General features: G+C 33.3%; 1 protein-coding gene across 1 annotated transcript; it reads left to right on the top strand.

Annotated features, from left to right (window-relative positions):
* The first annotated feature begins 2,644 nt into the window (after positions 1–2,644).
* Positions 2,645–20,703, top strand: LOC126745177 (lysozyme-like). Its single transcript, XM_050452904.1, has 3 exons — positions 2,645–2,932; positions 14,013–14,269; positions 20,451–20,703. Exons 1-3 carry the CDS (start codon positions 2,878–2,880, stop codon positions 20,592–20,594), a joined length of 456 nt encoding a protein of 151 aa, XP_050308861.1. The 5' UTR covers positions 2,645–2,877; the 3' UTR covers positions 20,595–20,703.
* The last annotated feature ends 353 nt before the right edge of the window (positions 20,704–21,056 follow it).

Genomic DNA, 21,056 nt, shown 5'->3' with positions numbered 1-21,056 from the left:
GGTTGTCTATTTTCTTTTCTAAGATCCCGTCAGGCAAACTTAGAAGGTTCAGGAGATTTGTGTTTTTAATTGACAAATCGGGCCGTTTCATGTGCGATGATGTATTGCCATCCTTTGGCTCCGCCCTCCTGTTATTAGAGTCCGAGTTGGTCGTTCTCAAGGTCTCAGCGAAGTTTTTTTTTTGATTGTTTGTGTTTTTTATTATATTTGGGTTTTTTGGGCAGCGCCAATAGCTCGCCGGATGGTCACCGCCGCAATTGCAACACTCAGCCGGGGTTGCTCTGTTCTTTTGTCATTCTGAATAGAAATGTTCGCCCTTGCACTTGTGCCAACGCGGCTTTGCGTTGCAATTACTCAGGACATGATCATATTCCTGGCAGCGATGACACTGCCCAATTTGCTTTCTGTTTTCAATAGTCTGAGTCCTTAAGCGCTCAACGCGGACCCTAATCTTTAAAATGTTGTCAATTTCAAACACACTCTCCTGTTCTTTGGGGACGAGGAATCTGATGAAGTCTGTGGATCTTCGTCGGCCTGGGCCGGTTTTAAACCAGCCTAGTTCCTCCGGCTCAAATCCCTTCGCCCTCAGCTCCTCCTCGACCTCTTCTAACTTGAAGTTTTGGTCAAGTCCTCTTAATATCACGTTCAGCTTCCTGTCCTCCTCAAGGAAGAAGGAATGGAATTCCATTCCCTCCCCCTTGAGAAGACCTGTTAATGCTCTACGCATTTGGAGTTTTGGGGAAGAGTGCTAATCCCAGTCTGTCTTTTTGCATTTTACAATGTTTATTTTTTTTTCACAAAATAACTTGTATTTTGCGGCCCAGTTTTTTATGTCTCTTAACACTACTTTTGGGACTTTATTTATATTTGTGTTGGATCAGTGCTCTTTCCCTTGCCCGCCAAGGAGAGGTTATTTAAAGGCATGTAGAGTGAATTTTTTTAACTTTGGAAAGGGATTTTCAGTGGAGTTTTTGGTAGGAACTGAAGATGACGATGTTGAGGGGCCTGGCTCCCTGTTTGTGGTTATCTCAGGGTAAACCGGTTCCGAGGCCGGCTCGTCTCCGTCTTGTGAAGGCGGAGACAGACCCGCGTCTTCCCTGGTTCTTTTATTTTTGTATTGTTCTTTTTGATTTTACTTTTAGACCCCCCTGATCTGTCAGTTTCTCTTTCAGTTTGGAGTTTTTGATGGTAAGAGTTTCGTTTTGGATCAGCACCTCCCCGAGTTTACCTTTCAGGTCCGAGATCTGCCCATTGAGAGATTGATTCTCTGAGATTAACTTATTAATCTTCTGTTCAAATAGTTGTATTCTCTCAATGATCTGAGAGTTTTTAAGCTTAATCTCATTCATCTCGTTAGCACTTCTCTCAATTTGCAAATCTCGTTCCCGAATTTTCTCCTCGAGTTTGCGTACTCTCTCCTCGCTTTGTCTAACTTCCGCACTCTTGAGTGGCGTTTTGCTCCCTTGCGACCAGCTCCCAGGTCGGGGTTTGGTGTAGTTTTGATTGTTTTGGAGGATAGTCTAGGATCACGGGATTTATATTGAGGTTTAAGGAACTTAGAGGAGTCGTCCAAAGTCTTACCCCTCTCTCTCTCTCTCTTGTCGACTTGTCATTCTCTTTCGGTCTTCACTTTTGATGGATCTATCCGTAGAGTATCCATCGGACATGTCCATTGTTTGCTTTTCTTCTTTTTTTTCGGCGATGGTTGTGCCCCCCACTGACGATGGGGGGCGAGTCGACGTTTTTCTCCGCCGTTCTTGCTTTTGAGTCTTCTCTGGTTGTTGTGCGAATTGGGTGTTCCATGCTGTGTATTTCAATGGATGAGCTTTACTGACTGACGTGCACTTATGGCGACTAATGAATGAAACAATGAAACGCGCCAAAGGGTATAAACAAGAATGGGATTCAGTTTAGGCTATCACGTTAACCGGGCTCATTGTATGATTCTAACAGTAATTATGCTATATTTTTAAAACAAATAAGCATCGCATGAGAATATAATATGGGTTTTTCTAAAATTATTTTCACATGTACAATACACACCTGGAGTTTGAAACATTCCTCTTGACTTAGTTTTTTTTTATTATGAAACGTCGGTCCTTATAAAATATTAACCATACATAATAGGATAATAAATTATCATATTTAAGATCACCTTTTCATTGTTTTTTTTTGTAAATATCTTTTTGAGTCATCAACCCATCCTTGAAGTCATTTAATTCAAATGAGCTGACATTGACGCGCGTCATACGGGCGTATTCAAAATTTTTCTTATTCAGCGTCTGCTTATAATTTGGTGAGGGTAGTTGAGTTTTGTATTCTTTAGTTTTTTGAAAAATTGCCTTACACCGAATCCACCACTACCACACAATCTTATGTTTATTTCTAAGTGTGTTGAAGTCATTTTTATTATTATACTGTATCAAGAATTATTACAATCACCTAATTTAAATATTTTAAACTGCTTTTTTTTTACTGAAACAGATTACCAGTATACCCATTGCCGTAAAGTCATTGACCAAAATAACCGCTAGCCAGAATACATTAATAGATCGCGTAAGTCAATTACTAAACTAACAGGATATAAATATCTCCGCAAAGCAATCACAAATCAAAACAAAATATCGGTTGAACTAATGGGTTATCAGTTAAATTTATAATTATGGAAAACCCACATTAGTACTAACGAGTTTCGTTTGGCATTTTGCTAAAACTCCCCCAGCTGGTTTCGTCCGGGTATACCAGTACCGCCGTCCATATATTAACTTCAACCGGTCAACCAGGTTTCACAGTACCATTGATTCTTTTTGGTTAACAAGTCACGGTCAAGAGTGTCCGATTTCGCATTTTATTTAGATTTTATTATTGTGTTCAAAGATGTCGAAGCGCGTCATCGTAGCAGGGATCGTCTTTGCGATAGCCTTTAGTGCAGGTATGTAAAAATATAAATTTATTATTCGTATTGTATATTGTAATACATATTATATAACTCTTTAATACGATATAACATATTTTCACTGTTTTTTGTCGGTTTTGGAAGGTTTTTGCTGGAGTTTGCCTCAAATTAAATATTTTCAATCATGGGGATTTTTTTAGGGAATGAAGCAAAGTATTAACAAAGGCTAAGATTTTCAAAATTTAAAATAAAACATCTCAAAAAAAGATTAAGAAGATTAAACAAAAAAATTTTGAAAATCGTAGTAGCCGATTATTTAATTATTGAAAAATGCACAAACTCTTATTATTTTTAGAATTTCCTTCTAGAATATGAAAAAAAAATTAAATTGATCATTCTTTAAATATGACTACCAGCACACCTTTGACGGTTAAAGAAAAAGCAAATTATATTGTTGTTGGAGGGAAATATAAAATTAAAAACTAAACATTACTAGCTAATTATCAGACTTGCTTCATCACAAGTTTTGAAGAAGAGGTTTTACATACCTATAATATTACATATTATGACATAAGCCTTATAACACAATAAACAAACAAATTTTTGGAATGAGAAGCCTAACCAGTTTTCGTATTATATTAGTTTTGTTATTAAATTTACTATTTGCTTATCCACGTGTTTATTTTACCCACTTTTTAGTAAAAATGCCGTCCTAATTCTTCAAACTGTATTACTAATATTGAAACATTGTTGACTACGCAATTTAAAGATATTAAAAGCATTTTACGTAATTGTATTCATTTATTGAAGAATGGTAGAAACATAATTACATAATCTAAATTAATTCCTCTGAAAATTGCAAGATTTAGTGATCAAAAAATTTGACAGATATTGATGTATATAAAATGTAGTAAAAATTATTATTATTGAAGTCAATAGAAAAGCATAATTTAAAGAATTTAGCTTTTATCTTTTTTTTTTAATTTCGAGAAATAAAAAGATAACTGCTTAAGTTTTAATGCATCACCTCAAATGGAAACATCTCTACATTTTCATGCTGCCACCTGGTGAATCAAGTCGTCACTACACCAGCGTTCAAGCATATCCAGCTCAGTGGATAGAAGAGCCAAACTATTCAAACCAAGCAAATAATAAATATACGAAATACTATTCCATATAATAATAATATACTATCTATGAAATATACGATATACTATTTTCTTGATATACTATATTTGAATCAATGGTTCCAGTAAACGATCAGTGCAAAATTAGTCGTAAAATTCTTCATATGCTAGGCAGCTTTTTCTTAATTTAGAATCGACGTTGTCAAGGATAACGTTAAGAATATTTACCCGGAAATTATACCTACCTGGCAACTAAAGTTCAGGTAGTTCTAATCCCCATCTCGTGAATCGTCAGACTGTAACTTTCTTTTTCTTCTTCTGGAAACAATCGTCTTGACTCCCTGGAGTGTTAAACGCTTTTTCTTTATAAACTTCGAACTCCATTCGTGAATCAGCTACCACTTGAATAATTTCACGATAGTCGCTTATCACACATCAACAATGCTTATATCAACTTTCTGCAATCTTTTATTAACAGTATAGAATCCGGAAAGTAAGAAATGCCAAAGGATCCGCATGAATGCTGTTTGGAGACGCTCTTGATAAATTCTTGCCGCGTAATAATTTTGCCATAGTCTTCATAAAGTATTTTTTAATGTATCCTCAAGATCTATCCATTTTGTTGCTGAGGAAGATTTAAAGACAAGGTTTTTTCCAGCTTGTGTTTATAGAGTTGCTAAGCGATTCGTAGATGCGGTAAAAAAATGTACAACGCTTAAACTATATTAAAAAAGGAAGCTGCTTCGGTATAACTTGCAACAAATTTAGAATTCTCTCTCAGGACCATTATTCAAACGTAAGGGGTACCCCCCTTAAGTGAGAAATTTTTACGAATTTTATGGCTCAAATTTCGACACTCTTGCGAAATCTGCCGACCTGTGCGTGCCCACCAGAATCACTAAATAAATCCTCTACTAGGCATATATAAATTTACTAATTTTAAGGCAGATTTTAAAATATTTTCCTCAACTTTTCTTAAAATCCATCTTTCATCATTAAAGATTTGGACTTTTTCAGACTGGATATATATTGATAATTGTTTATATTTGTCTATAGGATTTTCCATCTTGACAATGTTTCAGGACGTCACTGTAACTAAGACTGACATTGACAATTCAGGTTAAAAAACTAACAAAATTTAAATTAGATATACTTGATTGAGCTGCAGCAAGCACTAGAAAAATTGGTTTTATCTATTGAGTGATTGACAAGATTGATATTAAAAGGTACATACGAAATATATGTGGATAAATGTAGGTTTCAAACACTTATGGAGTGTTTGATTATACTCTGTATCTACAAAAATATAAACTTTTATACTAGCTTTTGGTATTTTTATTCTAGTCTCATAAACCCGAACTAAAGAAGGTGACAAAGGTTAGTCTTAGAAACAGTTCATATATAGGTCAGAATTCCCAGTGTTTTCTTTGTGTTGAGCAGTAAATTATATCTTTGCGATTATTACAAAAAGTATTGTTACAAAGTTAAGCAAATATAAGTAAAGAGCCGAATTTCTTTCTTTGACAATTATCGGAGGACTGTATCATTTATTACTGAATTTACCCCTTTTGGTAAAAATACTACATTTTGTGCGGATCAAGAATGTTGTTCTGGTCATTATATAAGAAAGAAAATGTACTATATTATGCAAGATAAAATCTTGTATACAAGCATCCTAAAAACTAAAAAAATATAAATTCATTTAAATCTCACACAGAAGAACCAATATGTATGCATATTTTTAAATTATAAAAGTTTACAAAAAAGACATTACAGGCTTAAAAATAAGTAGAACTGCTGCCAAAGGCAAAAGTTAGAGGAAGTAAATTAAACAATAATAGAATAAACCAAACGGTATTACAAAATACTGAAAAATATCAAAAAGCACAGGTCAAAAGAGTAGCTGTTGCCAAAAATCCAGTTAGGATTTTTTGAGATATGAAGAGGAGTTTACAAAAATCTCTTATCCCAGCAGGACATAGGTAACTAATTGCTTTTTTTTTTAATCACAATAATACTGTTTACTAACCCCTTGTTGCTTAAACGAAGAACATGCTATACCGAAGATGACACTCAATAAGAGAAAATACACTGAACATGTAACTTCTCCAAGCTCATGTCTTGCCATTCTTACAGCAAAACATCCAGAGAATAATTTTAATTCAAGATTTAGGATATAATCTTCAAATCGAAGGCCAGAATCAATGGTAACACCAACAAACTTTCAGTTTTCTTTGTTTTGCAAGGGGGAGTCTTCACTAAACATCAAACCTTAGACATCATCCTTAAACCCCATAATAAAGGTCTTCTGAAGCACATCACCTTGATAAAATCTAAAGATCCTCGGAAAACTGAGCTCTAAAGTAATCAGAATCTTTATGACAAAAATATAATTTCAATTAAAATTTCATTATTGCAAGAATTGTTTATAGCAGGAAAAGGGGCATTCAATGTTGAGTCAGGCAAGCAGATTGGAAACTTTAAAGATATTAGAGATTTTTAGCCGAAATTCTGAGGCCTGCTATGACCCATGGTTTTTCATTTCTAGCATAGCACATGATTTTTTTCATGTGCTATGTGACTAGAGCACGTGAAAAAATAAGGTAAATAGTCACTAAATAGGTCAGGAGCCATTTCAATTAAGCAAGAATGTAGCAGAAAAAAAAGTATTGAAATTCGCTATGCTGAAAATAAATTCTTCCTACAAAATCAGACAAAGATAATGGTGTTCCATGAAATCTTAGCAAGAATGGCTTCATCGCCAGAAATACCAGAAGAGAGTGCTGGAAATGACACATTTAAATTTGTACACAAATAATTAATTGCAGATAAAGATGTTATGATGTTAGTACGATGTGACAAGGTAACTTCAGGGTAGTTAGTATTAAAGTCACCAGCAAAAATAACTTTAGAGTGTAGGGACAATTGGGATAATAGAGAGTTCAGTTTGTTTAGGAATATAGCAATATATTCAGTGGGTGGCCTATAAATACAAAGAACACATAAATTAAAACGTGTACAAAATAAACTTTATCCAAGAGAAAATTATCAAACTTATCAATTTTTTATAATTTAACAATTTTATAACACTTTGTTCTCGTAATGTTCTCGAATACCTGGTCTCACATTTTATGAATCCTTTTCTTCAGTTTATAATTAAATAAATTATTTAAATTGAAACAATAAAGCATTAAATTAACCATGATGTTTTAATTAACTATTAGTGTTGACATTATAAATAATACATACTACAAAAATAGTTCTCGGAAAACTATAAATGAAAACTAGCTTTAATTTCTCAAAACGTTCTATACACGAGTAGGCCACATAAAATCATTAAATCCGGTCTAAAAACCCAAATTTCTTAGAAGTAGACAACCTTCACATTTTTAACAATACTGCGCGTCACAATTACATTCAAAATAGTATTAATTTACCAAATACCTACGCGATAATTAATTTTTAATTTATATTATGTACTGTACCAGGAAGAGTTCACGAATACCATTGCTTAAATTTGTTTTAGTTGCAAAATTCATTGTGCGCGTAGGATGGGATACAAATATGTGTAACAATAAAGCCTTGATACATCATAAGTAGCTTTAAAGGTAAAGGTTATGACATTAGACAAACAATAAACTTTTTTCTTATATATTTAGTCATATTCCAATGAAGTCGTCTCTTAAGGATAATCTTAGTAATAATCAAGGTCCTTTCTTGTTATTACTAATTATTAAATGAATTACAATCCTCTCAAGGGAGCTGAAATCCATTTAATAATTAACTTACAATTTTTAATATTATAATGCTTAATGGGTGACTAGGATAGACTTTTTTCATCATGGTTTTTTCGTCATACTCATGAGTCTCATGTCAACTAAAAAACAGTCACGGATATTATTGCAATACTTTCATCATCATCAGTAGCCGTTTTGAATCCACTGTTGGAAATGGGTCTCCCGTAAATCATTCCATTGCTTCTCGTCTTAAGCACTTTTTATCCAGTTGTGCTGGATGCACTTGATGTCATCCGAACATTTGTTGAAGGACGTCCTCGGATTGGATATGCCTCGTCTCTAGGTCTCGATTCTAGGATTTTCTTTGTCCACCTTCCATCTCTGACAATATGGCCTGCCCAGTTCCATTTCAGCGTTGTAATCCCTTCAACTATGTGAACTATGTCCGTAACACCGGTTCTTTGCCTAATTATATGATTTGGCACTTTGTCTCTGAGTAATACAAAATTTGACATTTATCTCTTTATCGTCCTGTGCTTCTTGAATTTTGTTTATTACCTTCCTGGTAAGGATCAGTGTTTCTGCTCCATATGTTAGAATCGGAAGACACTAATCAACGACCTTCAAAGCTGCCAATATCAGTCCTATTTACCTGTTTAATTCTAATGTCTTTTCCCAGTTTAATCTCGCAGCTCACATATTTATAGACATTTATAGACAATTGTTCCCTTTGCATGCCATTCATTGAAATGTTTTTGGCCTAAACAAGCTTGGTCATGTATTGAGTCTTAGAAAAGTTAATTTTTAGAACTTATGTACAAGATTCCTGAAGCATTTTTGTTGACTGCAATATTTCCCCAACTGTTATTCTTCATGAATCTCTGCAGCAGGGCGGTGAATAGTTTTGAGGAGATAGTGATTTCTTCTCTAATCTGCTTTTCCAAGGTGAATTTCTTTGTGTCGCCATAACACATTATGACTGCTACTGTTGCTTTATTATAAACAAAGTATTATGAACAGAATACTTACTTAACATCGGGTTAGGTTCCACCCCTTCGAACGGCTAAAACTTGTTTTAATACATTTTTACCATTCCATTTGGAGTCCCCACCCTGTATATTCTAAAGAAGGGTCGTGGATCTATGATCGATATTGCACTCTGTAAGCGCTCAAAATGTATGTATGCTGGACTAAGTCAAATGTTTTCTCAAATTCTGAAAATATCAGTATCAATCGCTTGTTGCATTCTATAACTTTCTCTATCAGGGACTTCGTTGTGGACTTGCAGGTGGTCATTCGTTCCAAAGCCATTTCTAAATCCGGCTTGTGTCGGTGGTTAATGAAAATATAGGTTAGATCCAAGTCTATTTGTAATATTTCTCATGACGAGCTTCTATAGGTGAGATAACAAGCTGATAGGACGGTAGTTTCTAATTTCTGTTATGTTTCCAGTTTTACGCAATATTTTCATAATAGAATTATTCTATTGTTTTATGCATTATAGAGTTTTTATGACGCGTTTACCTCCTTGTTTTATCCTTTTGTTGTCCTTCATCCCTTTAATGGCTGACTTAATCTTATATATATTCTATTTCTAAGTGTATCAGATCTTTGATTTTGTATTACTGAGATTTGTACATCTTGAATGGAGTCATTTCGACTATTAGTGCTTTATAGTATTCTTCAATCATTTTCAAGATATCTTCTTGCTCCTAAGTGGCGTGTCCTTGCTTATTTTGAACTTAAACATATTCCTCGTTCCTAAAAGTTAGAGTTCCGTACGTTTCTTCTAATGGCCTTTGAGGTGTCTGTTTAAACTTTTTAGCTGTGATATGTTTGTTGTATGTTTTTCTTTAATTTCGCTTCCTTTTTTTCTCTTCTTGTCTCTGCATTAGATTTGTTGTGTCGAGTAAGTTTATCACTTTTCCTTGTTCCTATTTTCCCCCATTTTTGCGCTTTCTGTGCCTTTACTAACGCCTTGTTAAACTGTTCAATGTTGTTTTCATCCTGCACGTCATTTTGTAAGTTATTCTCTATTTCTTCCGAGTATGCCTTCAGGCCTACCTGGCCTAATAAATATACTTGGACTGCCAATTCATTTATGAAAGAAAGTAATCCTCACCTAAAATTAGAGAAGTTTCAATTAGCTTGCTCTTTAAAATATTTGTTTTATTATTCTGATAATCTTGAATCTTATAAATCCTAATACCATGAAAGTGATGATCTTCATTTTAATTTTTGCTTATATTTACTTAACAAATTCAGTTAAAAACATTTTTAATTTCTTTTTTTTTACTATTACGACTTTTACTTTCCTTCTATGTACAGTGCTTCCACATTAATAGGTACAACCGTAAAAATCAAAATATAGATGATTTTATGAGAGTTTGTAATTAGCCAGGGTTTATATAGTAAAAATAAACAACTCTATATATTATTCTATCATTAACAACACAGGCAGACAATTCACTATAGTTCGGTTTTGAGTTTTGAGACGTGCAGTTTAAATAACGATGGTAATACATTATCCACGTGCAGACGATATACCCAAGTGTCGTTTACAAATCGCCAAAAACTAGGCAATCCGCTATACACACGCGTCAAACGTCAGCGTCGTCAACTTCATTACCGTTATTTAATAGATTTTTTGTTGGCAACAATGAAAATGTTCAGAGTAACCAACAAACAAAAATCGTGGCCATATGCATTGGCAGTCCAGGTATATTTATTAAGTTCGTGCTTCAGGCCCACCGAGAGGGAGGGAGGGAATAAATGAATGAATGAATCATCGCTTTATTGTCAAAAAATTTAACAATTTGTAGACAAAGCTGATAACTAAAGTAAAACACAAAAACAGACAAAAGACACAAAAATAAAATAAAATTAATATACAAACTTATACAAATCAATAATTGTATGCGGTCAAAAGTAAGTGAATAAATAAACAAAATACTACATAGCTACTAGCTACATAAAACAGTACATATAAAAACAATATATCAGTCTGTGTGTGTGAAGTTAAAATTAAATACTAAAAAAATCGTTACCGAGTAAAAGGCTCTCGCCAGTAGGAATGATTTTAATGCCTTACGGAAAGTAGGAAAAGATGTGATGGACTTGATGTTCAATGGCAAATGATTGTGATTTTTTTTGCTTTGTACAATATAGAGTTTTTTACCAATTCTGAATGTGGAGTAGTCAGATATAAATCATACTCCGCGTTTCTGAGATGATAATTATGGGATGGCCTATCTGAATTTGATGAAACGTGCTTGCGAATTAGACAAACGGACTCATATATAAGTAGTGACGTCAAAGTAAGGATATTAAATTTTTTAAAGAAATCCTGGCAATGAGCCCTATAATTCAGTCAAAGTGTATAGCGCAAAGCTCTCTTTTGAAGTCTGAAAATTTTGTCAATTTGAGTGACACTACACACACCCCAAAAAGGAAGGGCGTAACGAAGGTGTGATTCAAAGAGGGAAGAATACACTATTATAGAGGTTGAGAAGCTTAGCCAAGCTCCTTGGAAATTGATCTTAGCGCAAAACAAGCGGAGCTTAATTTTCTTGTTAAAGGGTTAATGTGCATGTCCCATTTTAACGACTTGTCAACAGTAAGCCCTAAAAATTTCACTGAGCCGGCTTCGTCAATGATTGCGTTATCCAGTACAAAAGATTGCAAATTATTTTTATGGGACAAAAATTTAGTTTTGGAGATGTTAAGGCACAGAAGATTAGAGTCGTACCATGCTTTGATAGAAGTTAAGTCACTTGATATGATTTTATGAAGTTCGGCAATATCCGGATTGCTCCAGGTAAAACTAGTATCATCCGCGAATAGGCAGGTTCTTCCTTTAATATTCAGACTAGCGATATCATTGATAAATATGAGAAACAAAATAGGGCCAAGCACTGAACCTTGAGGCACTCCACATTCTATTGACTTGCAAGAAGACATCGTAGTATCAATTCTCACAAACTGATTCCTGTTATTGAGATATGACTTAAACCATTCGAGGGGCATACCTCTAAACCCGTAGTGTTGCAACTTTTTTATTAAGATATCATGGTGTACGCAACCAAAAGCTTTAGAAAAATCACAGAAGATTGTTGCCGTAAGATGTTGGATGTTTAAGCTACAGAAGACATTATTAAAAAGGGAAAACATAGCATCATTTGTGCATTTGTTATTTAAAAATTAAAATTGTTGAGGAGTGAGTATTTTAAACTTCAGTAGAAATGATAGGAGCCTTTTTTCACTAATATTTCAATAATGTTTGATAGTGTGGGAAGAAGAGCAATTGGGTGATAGTTGGAAGACTGATCTTTATCTCCTCCTTTATGTAGAGGGATTATTATTACCTTCTTAAGGCGGTTGGGAAAAACTCCTTTTTAAAAAGACAGGTTGATTAAATTTGTAAGATGGTTTAATGTATACTCTGGCAGATTTGGAAACATGTTCAACGTGAGTCAATCGGTTCCAGAAGAGCTCTTATCTTTGATTTCCCTACTGCGAAGCTCAGGTAATACTATTGGCGCAAAGAAAAAACTGTGTAAATTCTCATCTGCACTAGAAAGATAAGAAAGTGGATCGTGGGTAGGAGCTATGGTACTCATTAGATTCTTCGCTACATTTACAAAATAATTGTTGATGTTCTCAGGAGAGGTAGATATAGTATTGGACTTAGAGAGTTTATTTCTCAGATTATTAACAATCGACCATGATTCTTTAGCGACATTACCAGACTTTGCCAGTCTCCTGTTATAGTAAATGTCTTTTGCCGCTTTTAGAGTCCTTTGATAAACTTTTTTATATAGTCTTACATAGTCATGAAAGAAAGCGCTGTCTGAGAATTTTCCAAGATTGAATAATGAACGCATGTTCTTAGCAGATGTACGTAAGCCTTGGGTAGACCAAGGTTTATGTTCTTTCAGTTTGAGAGGCCTTAAAGGAAAGGATTTGTAGGACAGACAGACAGGGGGAATGGGGTGAATCCCACGGACCCGGGGTTTTTGCAGGGGTCTGGAATTCTGAGGTGGTAATTTATTTATTTTTTCAAAATTTGTCTACAATTTTTCTTAACATTTGTGTTGCTTTACGTATATTTCATGGTGAGTTTCATCCACTTAAAGAAATTATGATTTTTCTATAAGGGCCCGTAAATTTTTAAGACTCCGGTTGAGTATTTCTCTCGGCGGCCCTGTATGCCCTTATGTTATTTATGGGCTTAAATTTGTCGTTTTCGATACCTATTACCATATTTTTCCTTTTCCTTTTTACATTGCATTACAATCTTTGCTCGAACCATTCTATGGCTACTACAATTAAACATTTTTCTAACACAGTTACGTCCTGAATAATCTCTTTTTTATTGGAGAAATATGAAGTCAATTTTCTTTGCGTTTTTTTTTTAATATGTATCCATGACATAAAATCTCTGGTGAAGAATTCATTCTATAAGTGTCTACTTCTCTCATTCCTATCTGCATATCCGTGAGGTCCAACTAAAAACTCTAAATTATCCTCTTTGTTGTTCACTTTGGCCTTTAGGTCTCGCATCAGTACAGTAAATTTGGTGCTTGCCTCTTGTATTGCAGTATTGACGTCATCGTAGAACTATTTCACTCCTTCTATATGGGCACTTGTAGGGGTGTTTACTTCAATGATCTTTCATCGAATTTCTTCATTTAGTTTGTAGAAGACTTTATATAACTTTTATTAATGCCAAAAGAAATTTTCCTTTCCATAAACATAATGAGATCTTAGGTTCTCCTATTTCAAACTAGATGATACATGAACCTATAGATTCTATACCTACCTATATACTCCTGGAAATTGTAAATAGCAAATCCCTTTTAAATGTTTAAGCAGGTATAAATATGCATTAAATATTATTAAGTTTATTAATAAGGATCAATAATTTTCTTTCTTTATGAAAAAAAGAAAGTCAATCATTATTTTTAAAATATGCTTTTTGTAAGTCGATGCATACTGGAAAAAATGTTTTATTATTTTAATTTGACGCATTAAACACCTTGGCATGCCTAATGGTTGTTCCACCTACACTTGTTTTCATTGGTTCGAAGATGTAACTCAAGCAAGTAATCGCCCACGATGTTCCTATTAGGATTTGGTTTCATTTTTATTAATAATAACATAAGTTCTATCAAGAAGTTTACACTAATCACTCAGTACATTTTAATGCAATTTCTAATAAATAAAATAAAACATATAATTTTCTCTTTCTAGCCTTAGGAGACGATCTGCCAGTAACCCAACAATGCCTAGGTTGTATCTGCGAAGCCATCTCGGGATGTAATACCACCGCAGTGTGTTCAGGAGACGTCTGCGGCCCCTTCAGAATTACTTGGGCATATTGGTCCGATTCCGGAAAGCCAACCGTAAGGGGCGAATCTCCCGAATCCGCCACCGCATATGCTAACTGTGCAGGGGACACTTATTGCGCTGCATTGTCTGTACAAGGATACATGAGTAAATTCCAACAGGTATATAGTTATGCAATACTATTTCGGTCGGTGAAATATTCCAGTTACCTTAGATCACTCTTTACTGAACCCCTTTTTCAATATACAAAATCTTAACTTTTTAGAAAGAATAGTATATTTATCATCAACGCACTACACGTGGCGAGTTCTGATAAGTGTAAAGTTTTAATCAAACCTCATACCTTACAAGCTAATCCAAAAATGTAATTCTATCTATCAGAATTATTTATTCAATATCGCTCTTTTCTCTCAGTCAAAATAGAGGCTTGAAATTAGAAAACCTAAATAAATTTTGGAACCTAAATATCAATTGTAACTTGCCTTGTATTACTGATTAAGTGCGAAATTTGGGTATTTATTGGAAAAATGCAAAAGTTGCAATAAAAAGTTTAAAAACGAATTTCGTATACGTTTCTTATACATGTTTGGCTTAAAATATTCGAAATTAGGTTAGCTGTCATTCCCTTAGGGCATAACCTTCCGGACACCCTGTATACATACTGCTCTTGCCTCCTTTTCTTCTCTATTTTTATGGAACATCTTTTGTCATTCTTATGAAGTGAAGAATGCTTAAACGTGAATTTGTAAAGTTTGGAGCTAAAACCTTTTTCTTCTTAACAATAATCAATTCTTTTGCATTTATGATTTTTTTAGTGTCATCTCGCTTTACATAATATATTATCACATATATATTATCGGTGATTTTAGTATGAACTGCAACAAATAAATTCATCTCGGTATTGACTTCTATTGAGCAGAAGAAACATTTTATAATTTAGAGTATAAAAGGTGTTCTATTTCATACAATACCCCCTTTTTATTATTATCAAAGTTTAAGAAGAATGTGTAATTCATTTTCTTCAAGAGACCAAACAAGTATTTTTTAAAACAACAAATTTTACTCAATAAATCAATATTTAGGTTCTAAATTTAGATCCTTGGATTTCAGGACCCTTTTTAATAGTAATAGTATACATACAGTAATACAGTATACAGTAATAGTATACCTTCTTAATATACCTTTTTAATAGTATTAGTATACATACAGTAATACAGTATACAGTAATAGTATTCCTTCTTCCGATCTTGTTCTGGTTAGAAATCTGAAGACTTTTGTCCTCTTCAATAACAGACTTTATAGACAAGTTGTTGGTTTAGCTATGGACTCTTGTGTGACTCAGTGAAAGTAACCCTTGAGGCAGGGGTGGAGTTTTAATTGCAGGTTGAGTAACATTGGTCCGGTTGGTAGTAACGTCAGCAAATTAAGAAACTGTGGCTAAATCTTTAGCAAATTATTGATAAGAATTAAGAACAATAAGGACTGAACAAGCAGTTATATATCTTGATAATGCAATCGAACGTCTTAGTAACTAAAGTCACAGAATATTGAAGAATTAAAGGATCCATCATAGAAAGAATCAAAAGTGCTCAGATCTAATTTTGCCAGGATGGTGTTGTTTTCCTTATGAAAGACAAAACTTTTTGACAAAAGATTTTTTAGATCTTAGTATCTAAGGATAATGTCTTATTTTTATGGCAGTCAGTCAGTTTGAAGTCCAAAAATCTACTGAGACATGAAATTAAAAAAATATTTTCATGGAAGAAAAAGCGTAATCTGCAAAAGAATATTCTCTAAAAATGTTAACTGGGATCTAGGCGACTAGAACTTAGCCAAAGTAGAAGTGGTTTCAGTACTATCTACCTTTTTAAGCCGTGGTGTCCAAGGACAATGTCTGTCCTGTAAATTTTTATATATTGTAGGGGAAGAGAAAATAGGCAATAACAGGTTTGGAGGCCTCTTGGGAGTGTTTAGGTGATATGATGATAATATCTTTTAAATAAATGACCAAGAAGTGGCAGATTTTTTTATTTTTATTAAATCTCTTAACTCGAACATATGTTTTACTGTTTTGTTTGGGAAAAGTGTACACAACTGCGATCGCAGTATATAGAACATGTAGAACAAATTATCTTTTGAAGTATTTCGGAAACCGACTATATACTGTTATCCAATATAGTTTAGCCTCACTCTTGCGTTTGTCCTCAGATTTGCTTCTTTTAACTACTTTTTCTATAGATTATTTAACATTGCTCTGTCCAGAGACGCCTTTTTTACGTCAACATTCAACAATGATTTCTCTCTGCTTCTTGTTGAAAATGGTGACTTGATGAGCCGGTTCGATTAATAACACATTTATTAATCGTCTGGTACAGGTTTTACCTTACTTTACGGCTTGAATTAATTACGAACAAAAGGTTTCGTGATTTCGTGTTGGGGAAAATGACCTACTAACCCACACCCACGGAACATAAATATATAGAGAAGTGGTGGTTGCATACAAACCGATCGAAATTCTCCTGACAAATCTGCTAGCGTTCTCTCGCTTGGCAACGGAAACTATTGTAACTAACTTGACAGTTTGACGTAACTAATTGGACCAATCAAAATGGCAGAAAGGCGTGGCCAAATTAAGGCGGGAAGATTCAAATTTCATTTAATAAGAAATCTCATGTTATTATTTAATCGCAATTGCTATGGACAGCAAACACCTAATCATAAAGGTTACTTTTTGATTAGGTGTTAGCGTCAGATATTGATCAGGATAAAATAAAATTCTTTAGCTTTATTTCACATACAAATACAGACATGAAGTGCAAAAAATAAATACATAAAATATAACTACACCTAAATTAAATATTTTATTGCCAAATGAATTATCTTTGTTTAATATATATTTCTTTCTGTTTCTTAAACAAAAATTAAACATATTCTAGAATAATTCTAAAATCTGCAATATCAAATAAGCTCTGTGAAAATGAAAACAACTTATAGTATGGTAATCACATACATAGTATATATTTGTTGTATCCGATAATACTAATAAAACTTGGAACTATAATATTGAAAAAAAACTTTATTTAAGGACAGATGCCTGCAGAAAATAAAAAAAAAACAAGTTATAACAAAAACATTCACTTTGAATGATTCATATGAAAAATAATAACAAAAATACTTTTTAAATAAATATGTAATGTAGTGTAAATCCAGCAGTATCAGCGTTATTAAAATTTGGTACAGAGAACTGATCAGAACAAATTCTATAGCTCAGCCTTAATAAAATTTGCATATCTCTCTTCATGTTTTTCTTGTAATGGGGACTGAAGGAAATTGAAAAATCTTTTATCACTATGTTAATTACTATTACTATGTATCTGAACCATTCTTACATGAAGGATACTTACTTTATTAAAAAAAATTTAATTAATGTTTTAATTGTCGAAAGGAAATGAGAGGCCAGACATTTTGTAATATATTTTTATAACAACCGAGTTAAAAATTAAATATTTAAAAGGTGAAACATCTTGATTGAAACCAACTGAATTTGATTTTATTACACACTAAAAATTGACGATACAAAAAAATAAGGGTAATAAATAAAATCACATTTTCTTACCGGTCACCTGGAATTGCTGCATATCAATTAAAATATTAACTGATAATAACTTTTTAGGGAAAAAAATTATTGATTTAAAATATCATGAAACATCCTTAAAAAAATCAACCCAACCCAACCCAACCCCAACTTACGCTTCCAGCATACATTGAAATCAAAAACACTCAAATAGGACAAATTTCTATCAGCTCCTGTCAATTTTGCCAAGCAAGATGGCCGACATTCGATTCCGATTTTCACCATACAAGCTTCATACATGTGGACTAACCCTTAAAACTAAAACCGCTTGTGTCTGCCTGTTCAGTAATGGCATTAGCATTACTTGCATTAATTGTTTAAATACTTATATTAATCTCACTCCTCTAAGTAAATTTTAAATGACCCCTATATCTAAAAATATGTCTGCTCGCTAACACCAAAATTCCTCAGTCCCCTCCTAAAAATGAACGAGGAACCAGACGTGAGAGGAGTGAACAAGCACTTAGGGAACCATTTTTGTGTATTCTAGGCATTTTAATGTATACTAGTACTCAAATTAAGTAACTAATCCCGTAAAACCTTGCCAATTATCGAAAATACCGGCCGGTAGTGGGAGTGACAGGCAGCTTAATTATATAGAAGAAAGGAATCAACAGCCTATGGTATGTTCATTTTTATTATCCTTTTTCTCATAAATTTATTGCTCTCACCCCCACACTGTCTTTTCACACCGCGTAAGTTCCTCACGGCGCTTTTTGGTCCTTCTGGTAGTGGCTGTACCATAGTGCTAGAGCTGGGTACTCTATTGACATTTGTCACAAATGTAATTTTTCGGTAATATATCTGTACACAATCCTGTATACATCTAATCTAACTGCAGCGTCGTAAACCGTTATTAATTTGAAAGTACGGTTAGCATAGAGTAATTAAAAGTATGTTATATTTAATATTGTTTAATATGTTTAATATTCATTTCTCTATGACGGTTAGTTAGTATCATAAACACAAAGCCGATTTTTGTCAACATAAAGGGTATATTTTCTGACATGTGATGACTGTATACCTAATGCTGTTTACATTGGCCAATCACGAAGGAAAATCTCACCAAGAACTTGGGCTTTGCTGATAAGGTATATAAAAAGTAATGACACAGAAACTAGGTCAGCTTTTGCAGTTCATTTACTATCCGTCTCTCAATTTTTTTCTTAAAATCCTCCATAGTTGCCCTAGGGGTAAAAAGTTCGACCTTTTAGAAAAAATGAAAATAACAAGAGCTAAGAAGAGCTAGGTTCTCACTTGTATGAACAATGTATTTATTACGGACCACATCTATAATCAAAAATATTTCGGATTAGTGAAAAAGTTTTTTTTCTTCCTACTCCGAAATTTTTTACCCTTATCTATTGTTTAGGTTTGTATAACGTTATAACGAGTTTCTACAAGTTGTTAGTTTGGCTATGGACTCTCTCGTGTCTATCTCCCTATCTTAGTGAAATGTTTATATACAAGATGTCTCAACTCTACGCTGTGTATATTTTACCAAATGTTTACTCTTTATTTAATTCTATATTACAAATGTATAATACACTATACGTCAAATATTAATGGTTTTCGAGATAAGTTCCTCTTGCAGAACGACGTAATATGTGGTTTTAACAAGGTAGTACTCTACCTTATAACTTGAAAAATTGTATCAAATTTCCTTGACAATAGATTTGGAAGGTACTGGATCACAAATAGAGATTCTGTCAGGTGGCAGCAGCGTCGCCTAACTTAACACTGCTAGATTCTTTTCTTGTGGGAATATTAAGGATGTAAAATTCAAAATTACACGTGCTTGTAAAGCCATTCAGAAAGAAGTAATAAAAAGCGAATCACTGAGCTAATAAAAAGGTACAAACTCTATTAAAGCGAGAACGGTCAGCAGTTTGAACATTTGCTATAAGTTTTTTTTTAAATTATTCTAGTTTTATAATCGTTTTTATCTGTTTTAATAGTAGATTGAACAAGAATTAAATAATATCAGCAGAGTAAGCAATTATCTCAAAAACCATTAATATTTGACATATATACATTTTTGATGTAGAATTAAATGAAGATTAAAAAGAGGGTAAAATATATACGACGTTTCATAAAAAAAATTATTTGACACTGAAAACTTTGTTTTTGAGACACTATATATTTACCTAGACTGTCAACAAAATTGGTATTTCCAACCAACACTTTTTATCTTAACTTTTTTTCATATCATATACAGAAGCCAAAAAAATCGTGTGTAAATAGGGTATCCCAACTATATGTATATAATTTGGAATAGAAAATGATAGGTTTGGAGAATCTTAAGACTGTATAGGAGATATGCTGATAATATCTTTATGGTTTAAAATTGAAATGACGAAGAAACGGATTTCCTTATTTTTGTTAATTCTCTTCACTCGAACATATGTTATCTATTTAGTTTATTCTCCTAGGGCTCGCTGGTCTAATGAACTAAACGTTAGTTAGGTTAGGTTGGTTTGAACTAAAGTTGTTGGTTCAATCCCTATTTAGTACTTTTTTATATCATTAGTTTTTGTTTCTTATTATTACTTTATATTCACACATCTTCAGTGTGGTAAGTTGTGGTAAGAAATTTCATAACATGAAAAAACCGAGTACAATGTTACTTAATAATTATTTAATAAAATATTTTAAACATTTCAACAGAACGTAGTATTTTGGATCTAATTATTATACTTTCTTTTTAGGACTGCAACAAGGACGGCAGAATTGACTGTGATGATTTCGCATTGATTCACGCATTGGGCGGTTACGGATGTGCAGGAAATATGCCGGAACCTTATGGTCAACGTTACAGGCAATGCAAGGCCATCGTTGGGGCGGGACAATAAAATTAATATTTAGTCTTATTTAATATTTGTTTGCCATTAAGTTTTAAGTTTAATCTGTGACAAGTAAAAAATAGTAAATTATAAGTTTTGATATCGAATTCACAAGATATATGTGCGTTTTTATTATCATAAATAGGTATAAGCCGGTTAGTCCGGGGAAGCTGTACCATATTTCCTGAAAAAAAAAAATTGCAACCCGCAAACGAATGACTGGATATGGTAAAGGGGTTCATAAGAAACATAAAAAAAATAAATTCATACCTGGGGTAGTTGCGGGGTGGTTTTGCGGGGGTGAAAACTGCAAAAAACAGCTGGAGCATTTTTCTATCGCCATTTCCGGCGAAAGTTGACGCCCAAATGAAAAGTGCTTAATGGCAAAGTTGTAGACAATATAAAAATCTATAATTTTTGTAGAGGGCACTTTTTAACATAACCTCAAAATGTTCAAGATAAATGCAAAAA

Source organism: Anthonomus grandis, chromosome 15, assembly GCF_022605725.1.
Source record: "Anthonomus grandis grandis chromosome 15, icAntGran1.3, whole genome shotgun sequence".
Lineage (NCBI taxonomy): Eukaryota > Metazoa > Arthropoda > Insecta > Coleoptera > Curculionidae > Anthonomus > Anthonomus grandis.
Note: the sequence above shows the minus strand (reverse complement) of the source record. Positions and strands in the feature narration are given on the sequence as shown.

Bases quoted from the DNA above. Each gene is read 5' to 3' on its own strand.
- LOC126745177 (XM_050452904.1), top strand. From the start codon at position 2,878: ATGTCGAAGCGCGTCATCGTAGCAGGGATCGTCTTTGCGATAGCCTTT. The intron at 2,933-14,012 runs GTATGTAAAAAT...TTCTCTTTCTAG, and splicing joins TGCGATAGCCTTTAGTGCAG to CCTTAGGAGACGATCTGCCA. The intron at 14,270-20,450 runs GTATATAGTTAT...CTTTCTTTTTAG, and splicing joins ACATGAGTAAATTCCAACAG to GACTGCAACAAGGACGGCAG.